The following is a 23,229-nucleotide window of genomic DNA, read 5'->3' on the forward strand; positions in this document are numbered from 1 at the left end:
TTCTTACCTAATTCTTTTGACAAGTGTAACAACCTCTGAAGACAATAAATCTGGGTTCTTTAGAGCTGAACCTAAATCTGGGTAAAGAGGAAACTACTCTACTTAGTTGCAAATAGCTGAATTTATAGGTTTCTTGCTGTTTCCCCCAAAGAGTAAAGGAGAGCAAAGATAGTGAAGATGATGAACAAGAAGAGGAAGGGTAGCAGGAGCCTGGTGAACAGAAACGCTAGCCTTGCTCTCTCCCTCCGCTTCTGTAGGGTTGAGTATACCCAGCATCGATTTGCAAAAGTCTAGTCTCTTAATACTGGGGGGGGACTTAGTATCTTCATTTTCAATACAAATTGTAATAAAACCCCTCCAGCTCATTGGGATTTGAAACCTATTACTGAGAAAATGGCCATTGAAGTGCAATGCAGATGACAACAGTTTTCCTGCTGTCTGGCATTTTAAGTGGTAGATTTGCCATGTGGAAGAAAGCACTGACATCTAATATTTCACAATTTCTTTTTTTTTTTTTTTAAGATTTTATTTATTTATTTGACACAGAGAGATCACAAGTAGGCAGAGAGGCAGGCAGAGAGAGAGAGAGAGGAGGAAGCAGGCTCCCTGCTGAGCAGAGAGCCCGATGCGGGACTCGATCCCAGGACCCTGAGATCATGACCTGAGCCGAAGGCGCCCCTATTTCACAATTTCTAATGAAGGAGAAAACAGGAGCTAAAGACTCTATTTTTAGAAAGAGTATAAAACAGTCCATTTGTATTTATAAGCCTTCATAAGTACCTTACGCCATTTGTAATTTTGATGGTAAGTTGTAAGTATGATAGTAATTGAAGCTTTCTGATAAAATAGTGAATTTTGAAAATTACTGATATTTCAGACTCTAGTTCTGATCTGTTCATTGATTGTCTAATTTTATTTTACCTTCTAGCATGACATATTAGAATACATACAATTGTTTAATGTACACATTCTAATTGTTTAATAGATTTGGCCTTTACATATTGACATTCTATGTCAGCCTCAAATATGACATTTTAAAAGTGCATAATGTCTTCTTGAAGATCTTCTGAATTAGAGATGTCAAGTTTTTGTTCATCTGCCACCATTATTCACTTCCATGTCCAAGGAAGACATGGCCAGTCCTGCTGACATTTTATTCTCTACGGTATCAAATGCGGCTCCAGAACTTTCTGTCATGTACACAGTCACGACCCATGCCAAATCCATTGACCATTCTGGCTCTGCCCCTTTTAGTTAAAAATAAAAGCAACTTTGTATTCATATCTGATCTAATAGCCCTTTACGATTTCATGCAGACAGCTTTTTCTTTGATGATGGAATTCACCCAAGGACAAAAAGGGACTCATCTGAATCCGTTAGATTAACTTCTCGTTCCGAAGAAGACGACGACATGGGCTCCATCTCTCTACAAGACACTCCTTCTCAAGCCCTTTTGAGAATATACCTTGAGAGGCAACAGGATGATGATGAAAGCCTTACATTGAGTTTCTCAACATGGGAGGAATTTTTAAGATCCTATATAGCCTTTATTTTGAGAGTAGCAATTTATCAAATTTTTGAAGAGCCACTGATAGAAAGCCCAGATTATATAAACTTCAACAAGGTAACAGAAGTGGTGCTCGAGGAGGGTTTTGAGCCTCACTTTGGCAGAAATAATTTGTTAAGTGAAACATTTCAAATCACAAATGAAAAGTCAAAAGAGATGTTAGAACAATCAAGTTCAAAGAGTGAGAGCATTGGACCAGAAACCAGGGCTGACTGGTGCATGTCTCACAAAACCTATGATATTGGCAATAGAAAGGAGTTTGAAAGATTTAAGAAATTTATAAAAAATACATTAGGAGAGAGATATTGGTCATTATGGATGGATATCGAGAGGCTGAAAGTTCTTAAGGACCCTGGAAGACATCAAAGGTATGTCTAGTTTTACTTTCAATGGTTTTTTTTTTTTAGTTCTGGAATATTAGTTTACTTCCTAAAGCACCGACAGAAAGCCTGAAATAGAAATAAAAATGTAAATTATACGTTTAGAGGAATGAATAATAATATTCATTTTATTATAATAATAGTAATTTTATTACTTCTGTGATTTCATAATTTTCCGATGCAAATAAAGGTAGCTGTTTGGGTTTACATAATACTTCTTCCCATGGATTCTAAATCTGCTTTCAAGTCAATCATTCTGTTTTATTTTTATAACACTGTAGTGATAAACATTTTTGTAGAAAAAACCATTTTTTTGTTATGGCTTCAGATATCTTATATAAAAGATATCTCCAGATATCTTTGAATCTGGCTGGCTTCAGATATCTTATATAAAACGCTGGCTTCAGGGGTGCCTGGGTGGCTCGGTTAAAGCCTCTACCTTCAGCTTGGGTCATGATCCCAGGGTCCTGGGATCGAGCCTCGCATCGGGCTCTCTGCTTGGCGGGGAGCCTGCTTCCTCCTCTCTCTCTGCTTGCCTCTCTGCCTACTCGTGATCTCTGTCTGTCCAATAAATAATAAATAAAATCTTAAAAAAAAAACTGCTGGCTTCAGATATCTTATATAAAACGTACCTTATGCCATGGTTAAGAGACTGCTGTTCCTAGCAACCTGCTCAGTTGACAAATCTCATGATCTTGGGTGGAATGCCACTTCAACAGACATATCTGAATAAGGTATTTCCTAGATACACGAGATATCCTCTAGAGAGCCTCCTGGTTGTCCGATGCGTCCAGGTCCTTGTTTGGCTATCTCATGTGCTTTAGATCACAGTAAGACTTAACAACCTTAAGAGGACTCTGCTTTAGGAACGTTTTCTCCTGACTGTGTTCTCCTTTCTGCTCTGAAGCAGATCAACTACAGTAGGTTGCAATTCCTAGGAAGGGTTTGACAGGGTATATACTAGTAACTGGGTTATTCCACTTATTTCAGTGGCATGCAGATCATAGAGCTCATTGTTGTACATACTTACAGGATCAGGGGTTACCCTATGGTTGATTCTGCAACCATGACTTGATGGATCATGGAGGAGAAAGCCACTACCACTTTTCAGGATGTATTAGGGAAGTTATATGCCAGCAACCTATATAAATTCTTCAGGATCAATACTGTTTTAGTTCCTATTGTTGCTATAGCAGATTGCCACACATGTAATGGCTTTTAAAGCAACGGAAACTTATTCTGTTACAGTTTGGAATTAGGAAGTCTAACATGGGTGGGCAGAGCTACATTCTTTCTGGAGGCTCTAGGGGAGAATCCATTTCCTTGCTTTTTCTGGCTTCCAGAGGTCACCTACTTTCCTCCATCCTCAAGCCAGGAACATAGCATCTTTTCTCTGACCTCTGCTTCTAGCCTCACGTCTTTTCTCAATGACTCACCCTCCTGCCTCCATCTTAGAAGGACCCTTGTAATTACATTAGGGCCATCTAGATAATCTAGAATAATCTTCTCAAAATCCTAATTGCAGTGGGACACCTGGTGGCTAGGATGGTTAAGCCTCTGCTCAGGTTGTGATCTCTAGGTCCTGGGGTTGAGCCCCGTGTCGAGGCCTACACTGGACTCCCAGTTCAGTGGGGAGTCTGCTTTTCCCTCTGCCTATCCCCTGTTCATGCTCGCTCTGTCCGCTCCCCCCCAACAAATGGATAAATAAAATTCTTAAAAAATATATCCTAATCACATCTGCAGAATGCCTTTAACCATATAAGGTAACATTCAGAGGTTCTGGGGATTAGGACATGGACATCTTTGGAAGACCATTGTTCAACCTACCAAAAATACTCTTCCTATTCCCATAATTGTAAGAAATAGTTTTATCTCCACACTGGTACTCCCATAACTCGGTGTTGGTTTTGAGATAGTTCATTACTTATCTGAAACATTTTAGAACTGAAAACATTTGGCTTGTTGAATGTCATAGCAATGTGTGTGGGTTTATTTTGTTTTAGACATCTTGAGAGGATGAAAAAATACTATCTGGTAAGCAATGGAGATTGCTACCTTTCTACAGAAATATTATCAAAACTTAAGCTGCTGGATGCATCTCAGTGGAATGAAGAACACTTAAGAAATATTCAGACTGAGGTTGTAAAACCCTTACTTCTATATTGGTAAGAAAAATAATGTGAATCAAACTTAATTGCTTTAAATTTTTCTAGGCGAGTTACAAGTTACACTTTTTTGTCTTACTGATTTATAATTTATGGAGATTTAAAATGATAAGATTATTCTATCTTTTGCCTTCCTTGAAGTCAGTCAGAGAAAGATAAATACCTTATATTTCATTCATATGTGGAATTTAAGCAACAAACAACCGTTTAATGAATATCATGAAGCACATACTTATGTAACCACTACGTGGGCTGGGAAATAAAACATTGCCAAGACCCTTGAAGGTCAGTTATCAATCACAACACCCTCACTCCCCCTTGGAGGTAACCACTATCCTGACTTTTGTGATTATCATCCTCTTACTTTTTTTTTCTTTTTTTTTTAAGAAAAAAAGTTTTTTTTAGATTTTTATTAATTTATTTGACAGAGAGAAAGAGTGAGAGAGTGCACAAGCAGGGGGAGCAGCAGGCAGAGGGAGAAGCAGGCTGCTGGCTGGGCAGGGATCCTGATGCAGGACTCTGGGTCCCAGGACTCCAGGATCGTGACCTGAACTGAAGTCAGACACTCCACTGACTGAACCATCCAGGCACCCCCCCCCTTACTTTTCTTTATAGTTTTACCAACCATATATGCAAATAAATACCTAAGCTTATACTTATTGCTGCCTATTCTACGACTTGATATAAATGGAAACATGTTGTATGCATTCTTTTGTGTCTTCTGTCAACATTACACTTGAGAATTGTCTGTAATTGTGTTTAAGAGTTTTATTGATTTTCATTGATGTATATTGGTATTCCACTTTTTGAATATATGATAATTGCTATTTTTTTAAACATTTAGGTTGTTTCCTACTTTTCACAATTAAAAGCAGTACTATAATGTATATTCTTCTATACATATCCATTTTTTCTATAGCAGTTGTACCCACTTAGGCGCTCATCAGCAGAATAAGAGAGTGCCCATTGCTGTAAATCCATGGTGACATTTAACATTGTCAGACTTAATTTTTGCCTATGTGTTTGGTGTGTCATTGATGTCCTGTGGTTATAACTGGCATTTCCCTGAGTTCTAATGAGGCTGGTAATCTTTTCCATGATTGGTCATTTGGTCATTTGGATTTCAATTTTCATGAATTGCTTATTTATCTCATTTGCCCATTCTTCTATTGGGATATATATACACACACATATGTACATACTCACATACATACACATACCATGTTGAATCCAGTTCATTTGATGGTATTATGTGACAGATACCTTCTCCCACCCTCTAGAGTTTGAGAATTAAGATGTGTACAGTGTATATGAGAGCTCATATGGTGGAAGCATGAAAAATAATACACCACCAGTTTTTTTTTAATATTTATTTGTACCACAATATTTGATGAATTTACACAGTGGCTAATAAAAAATTAATGCTATGAATGAAATAATAATTATGCAAGATTATAATGGTGGGGCAACAAAGACTTATGGGGGTTTATATGAGTATAGTAGAATGATGGAAATCAGAAAATTGAGACACTTAGGTTTTCTGATCAGCACATGTCTGCTTTACTAGATGAGGACCTTATAGATATTCCCACTTACTGGTTGACATAAGAGGTCATTTGGGGTATTTCCAAGTCTGCAAGTAAAGGTTCTGAAATATAGTTAGGATGACCACCCAGATCTGTACAGTGTTCTCTCTGAATCTAAAGTAATTATGAACTTTGGATTTTCTTCCACTCCCAGCCTGTGTTCACATCAGGGCAATATCTGCTTTCTTTCTATTTTAAAGGGAGTTTCTTGCCAGGACCTGAAATATGGAGAGGAAATTCGTCTTTGGGCTGTAGCATCAGGGGGAAAACCTGGTCTAAGTTGCAATTAGCATCAGGCCTGACAGCTGGGGTTAGCTCTACAGCCAATAAAGAGTTAGCTCACAGACTAAATACCAGGATAGCCATCCAATTAACCGTGGCCTTGACATTGTGCCAAACATTCTTTTTCTTGGGCTTCTGGAAGTAGTGTTGGTCTGTCATTTATATAAATTGTGTAAAACTAATTCTTATCTTTAAAATTAAGGCTTGAAAATAGAACGTATGAATCAAAATCCACTTCAGTTGTGTAGTTAAACATTATAAAAATGTTTGTGTATTTTAAAATGTGAATTTCATCTACCAGTTTTTTTATTATGTTCAATTAGCCAGCATATAGTATATTGTAAATTTTTGTTGTAGTGTTCAACGATTCATTAGTTGTGTATAACACCTAGTGTTCATCCCAACATGTACCGTCCTTCATAAACATCATCCTCTCAGCCCCCTGCCTTCTGTAACCCTCAGTTTGTTTCCCAGAGTCCAGAGGCTTTCATGGTTTTTCTCCCTCTCTGATTTCTTGCCATTCAGTTTTGTCTCCATTCCCCTATGGTCCTCCGCTCTATTTCTTATGTTCCACATATGAGCGAAACCATACGATAATTGTCTTTCTCGGTGACTTATTTTACTCAGCATAATCCCCTCCAGTTCCATCCATGGCAGTACCAATGGTGGGTATTCCTCCTTTCTGATGGCTGAGTAGTATTCCATTGTGTATATGCACCACACCTTCTTCATCTGTTCGTCTGTTGAAGGGCATCCCAGTTCTTTCCACAGTTTGGCTATTGTGGACATTGCTGCTATGAACATTGGGATGCATGTGCCCCTTCTTTTTACTGCTGTAAAATGATCACAGGTGAATTTTATGTTCATTTTACTCGAAACTGAAAGTTATTTTAAAAAATTCCTTCATCAATAGGTATATAGATTTCTTTTTCTTATCAAGCAGATAGTAATTTGAATGTAGTTTTATTAATTATTTTTTTCCTAATGTATATCACCTCTTTGAGTGAGTGTGATTTCAGGCAGTTGATATATCATAGAAAAACATTTTTTTTAAAGGTGAGGCAGCAATAAAAAAGTGGGAATTTTTAGAAAAAGGATTTTGGTAAGACATAATTGTGAGTGAGCATTGGCATTCTAGATTTTGTAAGCTTTCAATTTTTGAGGCTTATTGCCTAGCTTAATCTTAAATTTGTTTTTCCTTTGACTAGGGCACCAAGATTCTGTGTTACTCATTCATCCTCAGTGAAACATGCTAGTGCTGAACTGAAATTCTGGCACCTCCGTCAAGAGAAACCAAGGAAGGATGTTGACCCTTTTCCACAAATGGCAACCCTCTTGCCATTAAGACCTAAATCTTGTATTCCACAGATATCTGATATGCAGGTCAGGTAGACATTGATACTTTGATCTCTTTATTAAGTTTATGATAAAATATCCATGCTTGTGTTTTGTGCACTAATACTTATGTTAACTTTTTGGGGGGTTGTTATTAATGTACATGTTGCAACAATTACGCATTAGGAAAAATCCATGGTCTGTTCTTTACCAAGCAGCCAGAGTGAGCCTTTAAAAATATATGACCAGGGCACCTGGGTGGCTCAGTGGGTTGGGCCTCTGCCTTTGGCTCCAGTCATGATCCCAGCGTCCTGGGATCGAGTCCCGCATCGGGCTCTCTGCTCAGTGGGGAGCCTGCTTTTCCCCCTTTCTCTCTGCCTCCCTCTCTGTCTACTTGTGAACTCTCTCTGTCAAATAAATAAATAAAATCTTAAAAAATATATATATATATATATATATATATATATATATATATGTATGACCAGGTCACTCCCCTGCTCAGAATTCCCTAGGGGCCTCCTCTCTCACTCAGAATAAATCCAAGGTCTTTACACAGCTAAACACATCCCTGCTGTCCTCCTGGCCTCATTTCCTGTCTTCCTGAACCTCATCTACTCCAAACACACTGGCCTCTCTCCTGTTTTTGGAACACACGAGGCAAAAATCTGGAAGTGGTGCACTTGCTGTTCCCTTCACTCAGAGCACTGTTCTTCCAGATATCCATGTGGCATGTTCCCCCACTTACTTTAGGTGTCTCTTTGAGCATCACGTATGAGTACATGTGAGTAGGATGACCCAGATGCCCTCCACCACTGTGCAAGCTCACAAAACAAATTTAAGGTGGATGGGCAGAGCTATGCTTTAGTCTCTGGCCTTTTTTTTTCCCCCTTCCTATGGCTCATTTTTCACTTTGCGTATTATTTTAACTTTTTAGAAAGAAGAGTCCAATTTATTACAACGTCCTAAATCTCCCAAGAAACCCCCTCGAGTAAAAACAGCAGTTCAAAAACCGTGGAGGAGCAAGTCTTTGTCTCTAATTTCTTCGAAGGGCAATGTGACTGAGAAAGGGTAGGTACACCTTTGTATGTGTCAAGTGTTATTTTGCAATGATAAGATTTTTGAGGAATTGAAAAATTAAATAGAAATTAAAACCTGAATACACTGATTTTTTTTTAATAGGAGTTCCTTATATTTTGGTGATAGATATTAGAGTCATGCATACTCTGAATTAGGGGCAGAACTCCTGAGACTAGTCTTTTGAAATAAATGGTGCCTCTGATCTCCACCCTCTTATGAGCTGTATGGTCAAAGGCTTCTGAGATTTCCCTCCAGTTCCTCCTTGACCTTATTCAGTAGTTCAATATTTCTCAAACTTGCAAACTTCTAAGACTCTCAAGAATTTTGTCATTACTTAAGACAGCATATATTACATTAATCATTTAGATTTGCCCACATACATACTCTTTTCACTGTTCTTTATTTAAAATGGGATTTTCCTTCAACCTAAAAAAGTACCCTTTGGTGTTAACTTTGGTGTGGGATCTGCTGGTCCATTAATTTGTTATTTCACTTTTATTCTTTTTTTTTCCTTTGAGATAAAATTCATATGACATGAATTTCACCATTTTAAACTTATCTTTAATTTTTTTTTTAAATTGTAGACTGCACCAAAGGTCAGCCTGAGGTAAAACTTAGGGTCTTCTTAGGTCTTTCTAGTATGTGCCTTTTCCTGGACATGTGTGGTCTCTTTCTAATTTTTTCCTGAATATGCATTTTGCTTTTGAATGTTCTAATCTTTCATGTCTGGCTTCTGAAAGGAGGCAAAAGAGAAAAATGAAGTAAAAAGGGCAATGTTTCTTTAAATTCCCCGGAAGTCACTTCAGCCCGAAGGGGACTGGGCTTGCAACCAAGAGGAAAGGAGCAACCCCAGGGGCCACGTGCCTCTTCTGCACCTCTTTGATCTGTAGCAGCAGAGATCAGAGCTCAGATCCCTGAGATTTGGTAGACAGGGTCCTTTCTGCTTGGCCTGACTCTTGCAGCTATATGCAGAATGCTCCAGAACACAGACACAGCCGTCTGCCACAGGGCTGGGGGTAGGGGAAGGTTAGCTGTTGCTGTTGTGCCAGCAACTCTAATTGACCAAAATGAACCACAGTTTACTCTCCAAGCCTTCCTCTGGAAGTTGAAAGCCTTAAGCAAAGACTCCAGAGTTCCAAAATAGTTACTTTAGATCCTGCCAGTGAAACTGTGATCTGGTGGGGAAGCAGGTTCCTGGTACCTCCTACTCTGATATCTTCCCAGATTCCTTGCCTCTGAGAATTTTACTTCCTCAATGAGTTTTGGCCCCATAATTCCTTTTTAAAATTTTATTATTATTATTATTAATTTTAACTCGAATGTAGTTAACTTACAATATTATACTAGTTTCCGCATATATTAGTCTATAGTGATTGAATAGTTACATGTATTACTCAGCGCTCACCAGGGTAAGTGTACTCTCCATCCTCTTCACCTGTTTCACCCATCCCTCCCCCATAATCATCAGTTTAATCTCTATAGTTAAAGGTCTGTTCCTTTAGTTTGTCTCTTTTTTGCCTTTGTTTTTTTTTTTCTTAAATTCCATATGTGAGTGAAATCATGGTATTCGTCTTCCTCTGACTGACTTATTTCACTCAGCATTATATTCTCTGGATCTATCTGTGTTGTTGCAAATGGCAAGAATTCACTCTTTTCTATAGCTGAGTAATATTCATTGTAAATATAAACCACCTCTTTTTTTATATTGTCAGTTATATTACCTTTTTAAAAGTTTTTTTTTATTATAATTCTAGTGTAGTTAACATACAGTATTATATTAGTTTCAGGTATACAATATAGTGATTCAGCAATTCTATACATTACTCAGTGCTCATCATTATAAGTGTACTTTTTATTTTTATTTTTTTAAAAAGATTTTACTTATTTATCAGAGAGAGAGAGGGGGATAGAGCGAGCACAGGCAGAAAGAATGGCAGGCAGAGGCAGAGGGAGAAGCAGGCTCCCTGCTGAGCAAGGAGCCCAATGTGGGACTCGATCCCAGGACGCTGGGATCATGACCTGAGCCGAAGGCAGCTGCTTAACCAACTGAGCCACCCAGGCGTCCCTAAGTGTACTTTTTAATCCCCAACACCTCATTTCTCACATTTCCCCACCCACCTCCCCTCTGGTAACCATCAGTTTGTTCTCTATAGTTAAGTATGTGTTTCTTGGTTTGTCTCACTCTTTTTCTCTTTGCTTGTTTGTATTGTTTCTTAAATTGCACGAGAGTAAAATCATTTAGTATTGGTCTTTCTTTGACTGCCTTATTTTGTTTAACATTATACTAAGTCCTTCCATGTCATTGCAAATGGGAAGATTTCATTTTTTATGGGCAAGTAATATTCCATTATATATGTATTCCACATTTTCTTTATCCATTCATCTATTGATGGACACTTAGGCTGCTTCCATAATTTGACTATTGTATATGTACAATATACATACATGAATTAGTGTTTTTGTATTTTGGAGGTAAATATCCAGTGGTGCCATTGCTGGATTGTAGAGTAGTCTAATTTTAAACTTTTTGAGGAAACTCTGTACTGTTTTCCACAATGGTTGCACCAGCTTGCATTCTCACCAACAGTGAAAGAGGGTTCCTTTTTCTCCACATCTTCACCAACACTTGTTTCTTGTGGTTTTGATTTTAGTCATTCTGACAAGTGTGAGGTGATATTCATTGTAGTTTAGATTTGCATTTCCCTGATGCTGAGTGATGATGAGTATCTTTTCATGTCTGTTAGCCATCTGTATGTCTTCTTTGGAAAAATGTCTGTTCATGTCTTGTGCCCAGTTTTGAATTGGACTCTTTTTTTTAAGTTTTGAGTTGTATAGGTTCCTTATATATTTTTGATACCAACTCTTTATCAGATATATCATTTGCAAATATCTTCTTCATTCAATAGGTTGTTTTTAGTTTTTGTTGGTTGTTTTTGTTTTGTTGTTTTGTTTTTGCTGTGCAGAAGCTTCTTATTTTGGTATAGTCCCAATAGTTTATTTTTGCTTTTGGTTCCCTTGCCTCAGAAGACATATCCAAAAAAATGTGATTATGGCCAATGTCTGAGAAATTACTGTTTGTGCTGTCCTATAGGAGTTTTATGGTTTTAGGTCTCACATTTAGGTCCTTAATCCATTTTGAGTTTATTTTTGTGTATGGTGTAAGAAAGTTGGTGCAGTCTCATTCTTTTGCATGTAACTGCCCAGTTTCCTCAACCACTTGTTGAAGAGAATGTTTTTTTCCCATTACATGTTCTTGCATTTTTTGTCAAAGATTAATTGACCATGTAATTGTGGGTTTATTTCTGTTGGCCCTAGAATTCTTAACTACATTGTTAGCACTCAAATTTCTTTTAGCAGATTAATTTTTGTATTTTTAAGTTTATCTAATTAGTCTTCAAAGGGAGAGTTGGGCCAAATCACCCTCCCTGCCATTTCCAGAAATAGCACTTAATGAGCTTTGGTGTGCTTTGTTTGCATTATATCAGTTCTTACTGCATCCCTATGAAGAAAGCATTACCTTAATTTTTCAAGTGATAAAAATATACAAGTATGAATTGAGAGAAAAGTTTAATTTTGAGAACTATGCATAGTTTTTATGTCTTTTGTGACTAGAGAATAGGGTATTACAGTGAAAAGGCAAGAAACAAGCTAAAACAATAAAAGAGGTTCAGATAGTCAATTTTTTGTGTGTCACATTAGGGAGTTTGGAGATTATTTTCTATGCAGTGGAAAATATCTGTAAAGTTTTTGTGTCATTTGCTGAAATTAAATTATTTTATTTTCAAAATTGGAAATATATGCACAGTTGAAAATTAGTTACATGCTATCCACTTATTCTATACTTTTGTTTTTACTGAATTCATTGGAGAAGGTGTCTCATAGCAGTACATGCTATCTATTAGTTTAGTTATAGGTATACTATAATGTGTTTTTTCTGTTGTTTCTTATTCTTATAATCTTATCTCTCCTTATATCTAGTTATCTTTGATTTTATGCCAAACATTGTATTTGTATTCTATTGAGGGACATGGACATCATTTACAATATTTTTCATTATTAAAAACAATACTGCAATGGATATTCTTATACATTTGATGTATTTCATGTATGCATATGTCTGCAAGATTAATTTTTCAAAGTTGAATTTCTAAATCAAAGTTCATGTGATTTAAAAATCACAAAACTATATTTCATAAGAGTTGTAACAATATACTCCTTTCAGCATGTATGAGTGCATTCAAGCCTCTCTGTGTCTTTTAATTGAAGAGTTTAGTCCATTTACATTTAAAATAATTATTGATAGGTACCAACTTACTGTCATTTTGTTAATTGTTTTTTGGCTATTTTGTAATTCCCTTGTTCCTTTTTTTTTCTTGTTCTCTTCCTTTGTGATTTGATGACTTTCTGAAGCAGAAAACAATATTTTTAAAGTGGAGGAGACTTGAGCCTGTTTATATGCCTAAGGTAGTATCTAGTGGAAAGGGAAAAGTTAAAACACCAACAAGAACAAAGAAGCTCTGTATTTTCAAAGGAGAATAGAAGGAAGGATTCAAGAACAAAAGCCATGAGATTAACATTGGCTATGAGATGGGATACTTTTTCCTGAGACAGGATGGAAGGAAATAAGGATAGGTATAGGTGGATATGTTTGTTGATAGTAATTTAAGACTGTTCAGCTGCAAATAACAGAAAACTTGAATAATAATGGCTTAGACAAATTGGGCTTATTTTTCTCACAGAGGAAGAAATCTGAGGGTAGGCAACTGCCAGTATTCGTTCCTTGGACTGGAAATATTAGGTCCTGAATTTTTGTAATGTTCTTGGCCATTCTTTCATATTCATTCATGTTATAGCTCCTGATATCAGACTTTCAAATCATAAAGAAGAAGGGCAACTTTCATTAAATATTTCCCTTTGGTTGGGAAAGCAAGTTTTCTTAGAAGCTCCCCAGCAGACTGTTTTGTATCTCATTGGTCATAACTGTGTCACATGATCCATCCCAGCAAGTCAGTCTTAGAAAGTGAATATTTAGCTTTCTCAGTATCTCAGTGGTGCTAGTTACAGAGGCATGTCACCGGGAATGAGTGCTAAGTTAGCCAGTCAGTCAACAGAGGAATGGAAACAGAAGCATGTTATACCTCTCTTTGGTCTGAGAAGAGCCTGCAAAGCAATCCGCTGCTGGATTGGAGCAGATATATTGGTGAAGTGGATCACCATGTTCTATGGAGCTGGAAAGTAAGGATCAGAATAATTGCAGTGAGGTAAGGCGAGGGAGCTGGATATTAAAGTATAAAAAGGTAATGTGCCAAGTCATTAGTCTAGCTTCATAGTCTTCCATTATCTCACCCCACACTACCACATATAAATCCTTATGAATCCCACCTGTTGTGAGGATTAAATATGATAATGTGAATTGTATTTAGCACAGTGTTTGGTTTGTGTTATATAGTGTTTACTTAACTGTTAGTGTCCTCTTGCCCTAAGCAAATCAGTTAACTTGCTGCCTTTTAAACAAGAATTTCCTTATCTACTTTCACGTATTTCTCACTCTTCTTGCCATCTCAAGAACCCCTCTGAACATACACACACACATACACACTACCCATTTTTCAGGGAAATCCCATTTCTTTAATTACTAATAGACCTCAAAGGGACTTCTCACTGTTATCCATCCCAGTCATTTGACATCTATAATATATTCTTGAATTCATTCAACCAGCAGTTAATCATATTGAGAGTTCTTTCTGTAGGACTATACTTCATTTTCTCAACCACTTCTTAAAAGGCTGGACTTGATAACTTGCACTGTTTTTCCCCCCTATTCTCTCACAGTGCTCAAATGCATTCCTAAGATTTGGTGTCATATATACCAAAGGTGCTCAATACATATTGATCAATGAGTTCTTATCCTTATAATTTAGGCTGAGGCACAGGTTGGAAAGCAGCAATGTTATTCGCTTAACATCTTTTACTGACATTTCTGAATGTCTGAAGCCCCAGCTGGATAGAAGATACACTTACACAGAAGAACCTTTGGTAAGTATTTTGAGAACTGATTTATCTGATTCTTCATTTAACTGACCAATGTCCCCTGCTTTTAGAGAGTTTTCATTGATTTACCGTAGTATTTTTTCTCTACTAAACAACACATTTTATTTCTTCCTTCCAAAAAGATTTTTATCCAAAAATTTTCTCTGTGTTTCCTTTTGTAATACCATGTTGCTATATACTCCATTGATTACTATCTTCAAGGACAGCAGTCTTCTGGTTTGGTGTGAGAACACCTTAGGTACAAAATAAGACCATCCATTATTTTTATTAAATTGCTAATAGTTGATAAAAAACAATTTTGATGTTATGTTTTGGAAACAGAATTTTTATAAAGCAGAGTATTTCCAGTGTGTGGCTACCTTGATAATGTGGATTTTCTACACCAGTTAGGGATAACAATTTTATATTCCCTAAGGATTATACTTTATGTAGAAACTTTGGTAGTCCCAATATAGTCTGATCACTTAGCTATAATTTTGTATAACTTTTTATTTTATTCTAAGCAAACAATTCTTCTTTGCTTCTAAGAAGAGCTTTTTTTCCTGCCAAAATAATTTTTTTTTTTAGTTTTTGGAATGCCAACAGTTAAACATCATTAAAACATTAAAGTTTCACTTTAGAATATGTTTAGTAGAGGGATAAAGAGAGAGGCAGAGAAACACTATAACAATACCTTAAATTGTTCATGCCACCGTTATCTTAAGATTACAAAGAAGTCTGAGTTCCACACAGCAAATACCAAAGAGTTCCTATGAACAGTAAATGCTTTTTTTTTTTTTTTTTTTTTAAAGATTTTTTTTTTTTTTTTTTTTTTATTTGTTAGAGAGAGAGAGAGATACAGAGTGCAAGCACAGGCAGACAGAGTGGCAGGCTAGAGGCAGAGGGAGAAGCAGGCTCCCTGCCGAGCAAGGAGCCCGATGTGGGACTCGATCCCAGGACGCTGGGATCATGACCTGAGCCGAAGGCAGCTGCTTAACCAACTGAGCCACCCAGGCGTCCCAATGCTTTTTTGTATTCTAAAGTTACTCTTATGCTTGGGAAAGTAGCCAGCTTTCTGTGTTTCAAGAATGGTATTAGGGTTGCCAGCATTGTTGGCACAGAGGCCCCCAAATAACAGAGTTTTATGATAACTTATATTACCATTTACATTCTGAAGGCTGTGACCTGTACAGGGGGGAGACTGTCTAAGGAGGGCCCCCTGAGGACAGTTAATGAGCAGCACTGAGAGGCCTTGAAGATGGTTCTTTTTATAACTCTCTTGGAGCCATTACAGCATCACCTCAAGGCTAACATAACAGTAAATATGTAGGAACGAGGCCACCAACAGAGATCTGGAAGACTTCTAAAATGGTATCGCTATGCCTGAAACGTGAAAATAATAGAGGTTGAGAAGTTACCCTAACATTAAGTTTGAAATTAGATTGGTTTATAATAGAAGGCAGTCTGTTGCGATAGTTGGCTCCATAAATGACTCTTAAATGATAGTCATATGCAAACATACTGCATTAATTAGTTATATGGTACAAAAAAATTTTAGAGTCCAGCAGGAAAATGATAGCCTGGCAGAATTTATGAAACCGTGTTGTACAGTGTCATAAAAAAATCATCATGTTTCTGGATGGATCATGGACTTCTGTTTTGTTATCTAGGTTAAAGCCATGGCTGATGGTGCCTTGGGAGGCTTTGACATGGAAAATTTGTTGCAATCTTTGTATGTAGAAAATAGAGCTGGATTCTTCTTTACTAAATTCTGTGAGCATTCAGGAAACAAGGTAGAAGATCATGATTTTAATTTTATGCCTTTACTTCATTTTAAAGTAAGAAAAATTGAAGGAATTCAGTGCTCAAATAATTACATTTGATATTAAAATTCCCGTATCTTCTGGTAAGAAATTTTATGCTAAATATTTAGTGAAAATATGAACATCTCTATTGTAATTCTCTTGGTTCACTATCCTACTAGAATTACAAAGAAAATTAAAGGATTAACTTACATTATTTTTTTAGAGACTTATTTATTTTATAGAGCGAGAAAGAGTGTGCCAGCAGAGGGGAGGGGCAGAGGAAGGAAAGGGAGGGAGAGAATCCTGAAGCAGACTCCTCAATGAGCATAGAGCCAGACATGGGCTTGATCCCAGGACCCAGAGACCATCACCTGAGCTAAAATCGAGTTGGACACTTAACTAAGCCACCCAGGAGCTCCTTGACTTGCATTGTTAACAATATTTTATTCTCATGAGTTTTTGTTTCCATGTAATATATATTAAATTCAGAGTTGATTTCTATGAATCCTTTAATTTTCATTTTTAATAGCTCTTACAATTAGAAGTTGCAATGGATAGTGCATTAATTAATAAAACCCATTGCCAGTTTTGTTTTCTTCTCATTTTGCTTAAATGTAAAATATTTCACTAGCTCAATTATTAGAGTGGTGTTTGGTTTTAGTATGATATATATTTGTCCATATATATCAAAATACCTCCAGATTTTGGTTTCATGCCAGAAATATGTGATTACTCTTTTTAACTAGATTGCTTTCTGTTTTAATGGCTAATTACATAAGAGACATACATGCAAAAATACAGTATTTTAGTGACAATACCAATAATATTTTCTATATTGCCAGTTTGTAATAGAAGATAAGACCATCTTAAATTGAACCTGATTTATGGTAACACCAAGAAGCTAAAAAATTTATTTATATTTGAAATTAGAGCTTTAATAATTGGGTGGTAATGATTTATATATTTTTCTCCATCTACAGTTGTGGAAGAACTGTGTGTACTTTTGGTTTGACCTACAGGCTTATCATCAGCTTTTCTATGGAGAAACACTTCACCCTTTTAAAGTATGCAAACAAGCCCAAGTAAGTAGTAACTAATTAGGGTTCAATGTGCGGCTCTAAGTACACAAAGAAATGAAAAATTTGTGTCCAGCTCCAAACAAAAGAAATCTGGGACTACAGGCAAAAAGGCAGCAGTTAAATTGTTGTCATGGGATTGCTTCATTAAATGTCAGTAGAATATTATTTTATAATCTGATTTGTGGGTTTCCATTTTATTTGTTTTATTTGGTTCGCTTTATTTTCTCTTTGCTGACAATTACTTGTTCTGCCAATAAAGGACATCCCATATTTTTTGTAATTTATGTCTTTTTGGTTTGGTTGTGAGTGATTTTTTTAAAAAGAGGACCCTGCGGGGCGCCTGGGTGGCTCAGTGGGTTAAAAGCCTCTGCCTTCGGCTCAGGTCATGATCCCAGGGTCCTGGGATCGAGCCCCGCATGGGGCTGTCTGCTCCGTGGAGAGCCTGCTTCCTCTTCTCTCTCTCTCTGTCTGCCTCTCTGCCTACTTGTGATCTCTGTCTGTCAAATAAATAAATAAATAAATTCTTTAAAAAAAAAAAATTATAAATAAAAAAAAATAAATAAAAAAAAAATAAAAAGAGGACCCTGAGAGAGAACTTGCCACAAGTCACTGAAGTGACGGGGAGCAGATGCATAGACCAGAGCTATTCTCTGAGCTTACTGTGGAAATCAGCTGTTGGACATCCTCAGCCTGGTGACCTCGAAGTGGGGGAAGAATGTTGACTGTGTTCTGTAGGCTCCATGTCATCCCCTGTGCTTCTGTACTACACACTATGTAAGACAGAGACCGAGAGGTAGAGGAAAGAACATCTCAAGATCACCCTGAAGCAGAACAGAGGAAGATTCTCTGCAAAGGGAGACAGAGCCGTGGCCTCTTTTGAGGGGGAAGAAGGAAAAAGAACAGAATTATGACTCAGTCTGACTTAATCTTTTCAGTTTTTTTGTTCTTAGGATCTTAATTATCTTCCCCCCACCAAAGATTTTATTTATTTACTTGAGAAAGAGAGACAGAGAGAGAGAGAACATGAGCAGGGTGGTGGGCAGGAGAGACAAAAGCAGACTTCTTGCTGAGCAGGGAGCCCAACATGGACCATCATGACCTGATCCCAGGGCAGACACTTTACTGACTGAGCCACCCTGGGACCCCAGGGTCTTAGGATATCTTATGGAAGGAAGTCTTCAAGCCTAGGAAACCGCTAATCACTTCTGTATCTGTTGACCACATAAGTGGTTCTAGCTGGAATAACCCCATTCAGGAGACCCTCTCCCCAGATGATGCAGAGATAGTTTTGTCCTATCGTGTTTTACCTTACGCTCTTATTCAGGCTCTCAGAGAGTGCTGCTGCTGGATGTTTGTTGTTACTTCCACCACCTGGACTCTGGTGTTGTAAATCAGCTGACAGAGCTTTGTACTTTTACTATGAGAACAAGGGTTTCAGCAGCTACCCAGCCCAGATCTGGCTCGATGCCGTCATGAAGTTTTAGCCCTAATTTGCCAGTGCCATTTTTTGAGACCACACATGGGGCTCTTTTGCTTGTTCATCCTTGACCTGTGGGTCTCTACCGCTCCTCCTCCCCCTCACATATTGCTCCTGTCTGGAAAAGTACCACCTGTTATTTATTATGTTTTCACTACTGCAAAGCCCACTCCTCCAAACATCTTCAGCTGCTCTGTCAAGTGAGTTCTCTGTTGTTGTTGTAGTCACCATATTTCCATGCACTTGTAAAAGTGGAAATTCTATTTAAGTTTGGTAGACTTAATAGGTCTCAGTGATTATCTTATTCTACATGCTGTAGAAGTATTGTGAAACAGGATACAGGCAGATTTTGTTTATTCTGAGATGGATTATTCTTTTGGGGGATCATCAAGGTCTGTAAGCTTTTTATCCTCCTCTAGATTATCTTCTAGACATTTTTTTTTTTAAATAGAAGTATAATTAGCATACCATGTTAGGTTCATTTCAGGTGTGCAACATAGTGATTCAACAATTTTGTACATTACTCAGTGCTCATTATTTCAAGTATAGTCACATCCGTCACCAAACAACGTTATTACATTACTGACTCTATTACCGATGCTATGCTTTTCCTCTCCATGACTTATAACTGGAAGTTTGTATGTCTTACTTGCCTTTATCTATTTTATTCATCTCCCATTCCCCTCCCTTCAGCAACTACCAATTTGTGTTTGTATTTAAGAATCTGTTTTCTTGTCGTTTGTTCATTTTGTTTTTTAGATTCCACCTATAAGAACGGACCCTAGAGGGTGTTATGCTAAGTGAGATAAGCCAGACAGAGAAATATAAATACCCTATGAATTCACTTATTCTTCCCTAGGTTATCTTTTGGGGAGTCGCAGCAAGTGGAAGGAGGGAAACAATGGAGAAAGTTGCCTTCAGGTGAATAGCAGGAAACTGAAGGAGCAAGTCATGTGATTTTTTTCTTTTTTGGCTTGTTTGCTTTTTACTTCTATGGTTACTTTATTTTTTGGTTAATGGAGCAAGTTGTCTAGATTAGTTTAGGTTTTAATTATCCAAGATTTCTGTGCCTCTAGATATAAGAATCACCTTTAATACCATAATCCTCTAGATTTGTTTCACAGTATGAAATGGCATTCATTTCTTTTCTTTTTATTAACCTATAATATATTATTTGTTTCAGGGGTACGGTTCTGTGATTCATCAGTCTTTTTTTTTTTTAATTTTTTTATTTTTTATAAACATATATTTTTATCCCCAGGAGTACAGGTCTGTGAATCACCAGGTTTACACACTTCACAGCACTCACCAAAGCACATACCCTCCCCAATGTCCATAATCCCACCCCCTTCTCCCAAACCCCCTCCCCCCAGCAACCCTCAGTTTGTTTTGTGAGATTAAGAGTCACTTATGGTTTGTGTGATTCATCAGTCTTACACAATTCTTAGCATTCACCATAGTACATACCCTCCCCAATATCCATCACCCAGCCACGCCATTACTCCCCCCTGCCCCCATCCCCTACAGAAACCCTCAGTTTGTTTCCTGAGCATAAGAGTCTCTTATGATTTGTCTCCCTCTCTGGTTTCATCTTGTTTCATTTTCCCTCCCTTCCCCTATGATCCTCTGTCTTGTTTCTCAATCATTTCTTTATAACAGAAATGGCATATGGCCTTCTTCAAGAGTATATTTACAGTACAAATATTTGGATCAATAATGCTAATGCAGAATGTAATCAGGTAGCACTATGTTAAAGTCACTGTCAACTTGATTTTATATTGTTTTTACACATCTGACAAGTTATATGGTAGGAAACTGAGAATTGGTTCCAAGAGACTTACATGTTTTTCCTGTATCGTAGTAAGCAAATTACATACCTTGAAGTTTTATTGATTCATAAAATATTGCAGAAGTATCTGTAGGCAGACTAGATGGAGAATCAGTTTGAACTGAAATCTTGGGCACATACTGAAGATTTTACTGCATGGTTTCAAGATAGAATAGTTCAGTTAGAAGCCAATGGAAATGGTCATGGCAAGGAGAAAAGGAATCACTTATTGTAGTGCAGAGGTAAAGTCTTTGACTCTAACAAGAGTTTGCCAGGGGAGCATGAACCACTGCTAAGATTTGGAGCCTAGATTGTTCCCACAGATAGTCCTACTGCCTTTTATTTATTTATTTATCTATTTATTTGACAGACAGATCCTAAGCAGGCAGAGAGAGAGGAGGAAGCAAGCTCCCAGAGAGCAAAGAGCCCCATGCGGGGCTCAATCCCAGGACCTTAAGATCATGGCCTGAGCCGAAGGCAGAGTCTTTAACCCACTGAGCCACCCAGGCGCCCCCTACTGCTTTTTTTTTTTTATACTACATACTCCCTTCAATGATAGAGCACTACAATAGAATGAAGCAGATCTGGGTAGCACTATCTTTTATGACGTCTTCCATCTTTGTAGAAATCTTTCAAACAAAATGCATTCCAGCAAAAACTATGCATTTAAAATTTACCACTCTCTACAGCATATATGTTGAGAATTTTTTTGAAAATAGAAAACAAGTATGATCATAAATATTGCACATGTTTACACATGTGTACAGACAGTTATTAATCACATGCATATTTAAGTGGGAAAGAGGAAGAGAGGGAAAAAAACAGTAAAAATTAGAGCCCAGGAGAAAAATTATTTGGAGTATGTAGGAATTAATGAGTGGAGAGGGTAGGTAAGAATGAAATGGAAATGAGGAATAAGAGGATTTGCTTATTTTTACTAAAAAGTGCTATTCAATATAAAGATATTCTTGCAATAGTGTGAGATTTTTAGACTTATTCAAAGGAATGTGTGTCACCTAGATCAGAGGGTGTATGACATAGAAGGAATAAAAAATCACAGACTTGGAGTGGAAAGAAATGAATTTACATCACATGCTCTTATTATGCTAGTTGTTAGCTGGGTAAACTTAGTCAAGTCAGTCAGTTTAGTAAGCCTCAGTTTCATGTCTTATAAAATGTGGGTGGTAATAATGCTTCACATTTTATTTTCTTATTTCTGTTTTCACCTTTATAGTTTTAACATGCATACCAAAGTTAACAAAGTCTACAATTAATCATTATCTTTATCCTTTCAAATAATCTAAAGATCTTAGAACACTTTAATTCCATCACACCTTGCCCATTTTACGTATCATTTTTGTATGGCATTTAAATTTTTTAAAATATACCTACCAAGTAGCTATCATCACTTTTTTTTTTAAAGATTTTATTTATTTCTTTGACAGAGAGAGACAGTGAGAGAGGGAATACAAGCAGGGGGAGTGGAAGAGAGAGAGAAGTAGGTTTCCCGCTGAGCAGGGAGCCCGAAGTTGGGCTCAATCCTAGGACCCTGGGATCATGACCTGAGCCAAAGGCAGATGCCTAATGACTGACCCACTCAGGTGCCCTTCATCACTTTTGTTTTAAGACCTTTGATGCTGGTGTAGGTTTATTTATACATTGATTTCATGCTTACCATTGCCCTTTGCATCATACTCCTTCCTTTGGGCTTCATTTCTGAAGAATATCTTTTAGTAAGTTTTCCATTAAGATCTACTAGTGGTAAAAGTCAGGTTTTATTTGTCTGAAAAAGTTTAATTCTCTCATCGGTCATATAGCTGAATATATCATTCTAGGTTGACGATTTTCTCTCAGCACTTTGAAGATACTACTCTATGGTCTTAGGGTTTCTGTTGCTCTTTTTGAAGAGTCTCCTGTTGCTCCTTTGCTTTTTCTCCTCATTTGATTTTTAATCTTCTCTTAGACTTCAGTGTTCCATATTTCATGTCAGTGTGTTTATCATGATTATCTTTCTTGGGTCTAAGTGGCTTCTATAATCTGAAGAATCATGTCTTGCATCAATTCTGGAAAGTCCTTAGCTGTTATTTCTTTCAGTCTTTCTACTTCTCTTTTCTGTGTTTGCCACATTCGGGATTCCCTGTCTGGTCAAGACTGTCAATCCTCTATCTCTCTTAATCTCTCTTTTGCGTTTTTATTTTTAAAAAAATTTGAGAGAGAGAGAGAGAGAGCACAAGTGAGGTAAGGGGCAGAGGGAGAAACAGACTCTCCACTGATCAGGAAGTCCAATGTGGGTTCCATCTGAGGATTCTGGGATCATGACCTGAGCTGAAGGCAGACGCTTTACTTACTGAGCCTCCCCAGTGTCCATTTTTCTGTCTTTTTACAGCTTTTCAACAGCTATTTAACCCATCCATTGAGTTCAATTATTTTAAGAATTTTTTTTATTATTATTAGATGTTCTGCTTGTGTTTTTCAAGTCTTCTTGATGTTTTCGTCTCTTTTTTTTTAAGTTTTTAATTTTTTCCTTTTCTGAGGATTCTGGGATCATGACCTGAGCTGAAGGCAGACGCTTTACTTACTGAGCCTCCCCAGTGTCCATTTTTCTGTCTTTTTACAGC

The 23,229-nt window shown here is 37.2% G+C and overlaps 1 protein-coding gene across 6 annotated transcripts in view; it reads left to right on the forward strand.

Annotated features, from left to right (window-relative positions):
- The window catches only part of RGS22 (regulator of G protein signaling 22), a 125,969-nt gene that overhangs the window by 42,306 nt on the left and 60,434 nt on the right, over window positions 1–23,229 (forward strand). For 5 of the 6 annotated variants that reach the window (XR_009351645.1, XR_009351646.1, XM_059165927.1 and 2 more), the window contains 7 exons: window positions 1,317–1,935; window positions 3,951–4,112; window positions 7,189–7,363; window positions 8,250–8,383; window positions 14,314–14,428; window positions 16,093–16,215; window positions 17,208–17,309. Coding sequence is in view for 3 of the 6 variants with exons in the window: in XM_059165927.1 (XP_059021910.1) it covers window positions 1,317–1,935; window positions 3,951–4,112; window positions 7,189–7,363; window positions 8,250–8,383; window positions 14,314–14,428; window positions 16,093–16,215; window positions 17,208–17,309 (1,430 nt within the window). In the remaining 3 variants the exon portion in view is untranslated. The remainder of the gene's footprint in view (window positions 1–1,316; window positions 1,936–3,950; window positions 4,113–7,188; window positions 7,364–8,249; window positions 8,384–14,313; window positions 14,429–16,092; window positions 16,216–17,207; window positions 17,310–23,229) is intronic. The other variant, XR_009351647.1, reaches the window with a different exon arrangement.

Source organism: Mustela lutreola, chromosome 3, assembly GCF_030435805.1.
Source record: "Mustela lutreola isolate mMusLut2 chromosome 3, mMusLut2.pri, whole genome shotgun sequence".
Lineage (NCBI taxonomy): Eukaryota > Metazoa > Chordata > Mammalia > Carnivora > Mustelidae > Mustela > Mustela lutreola.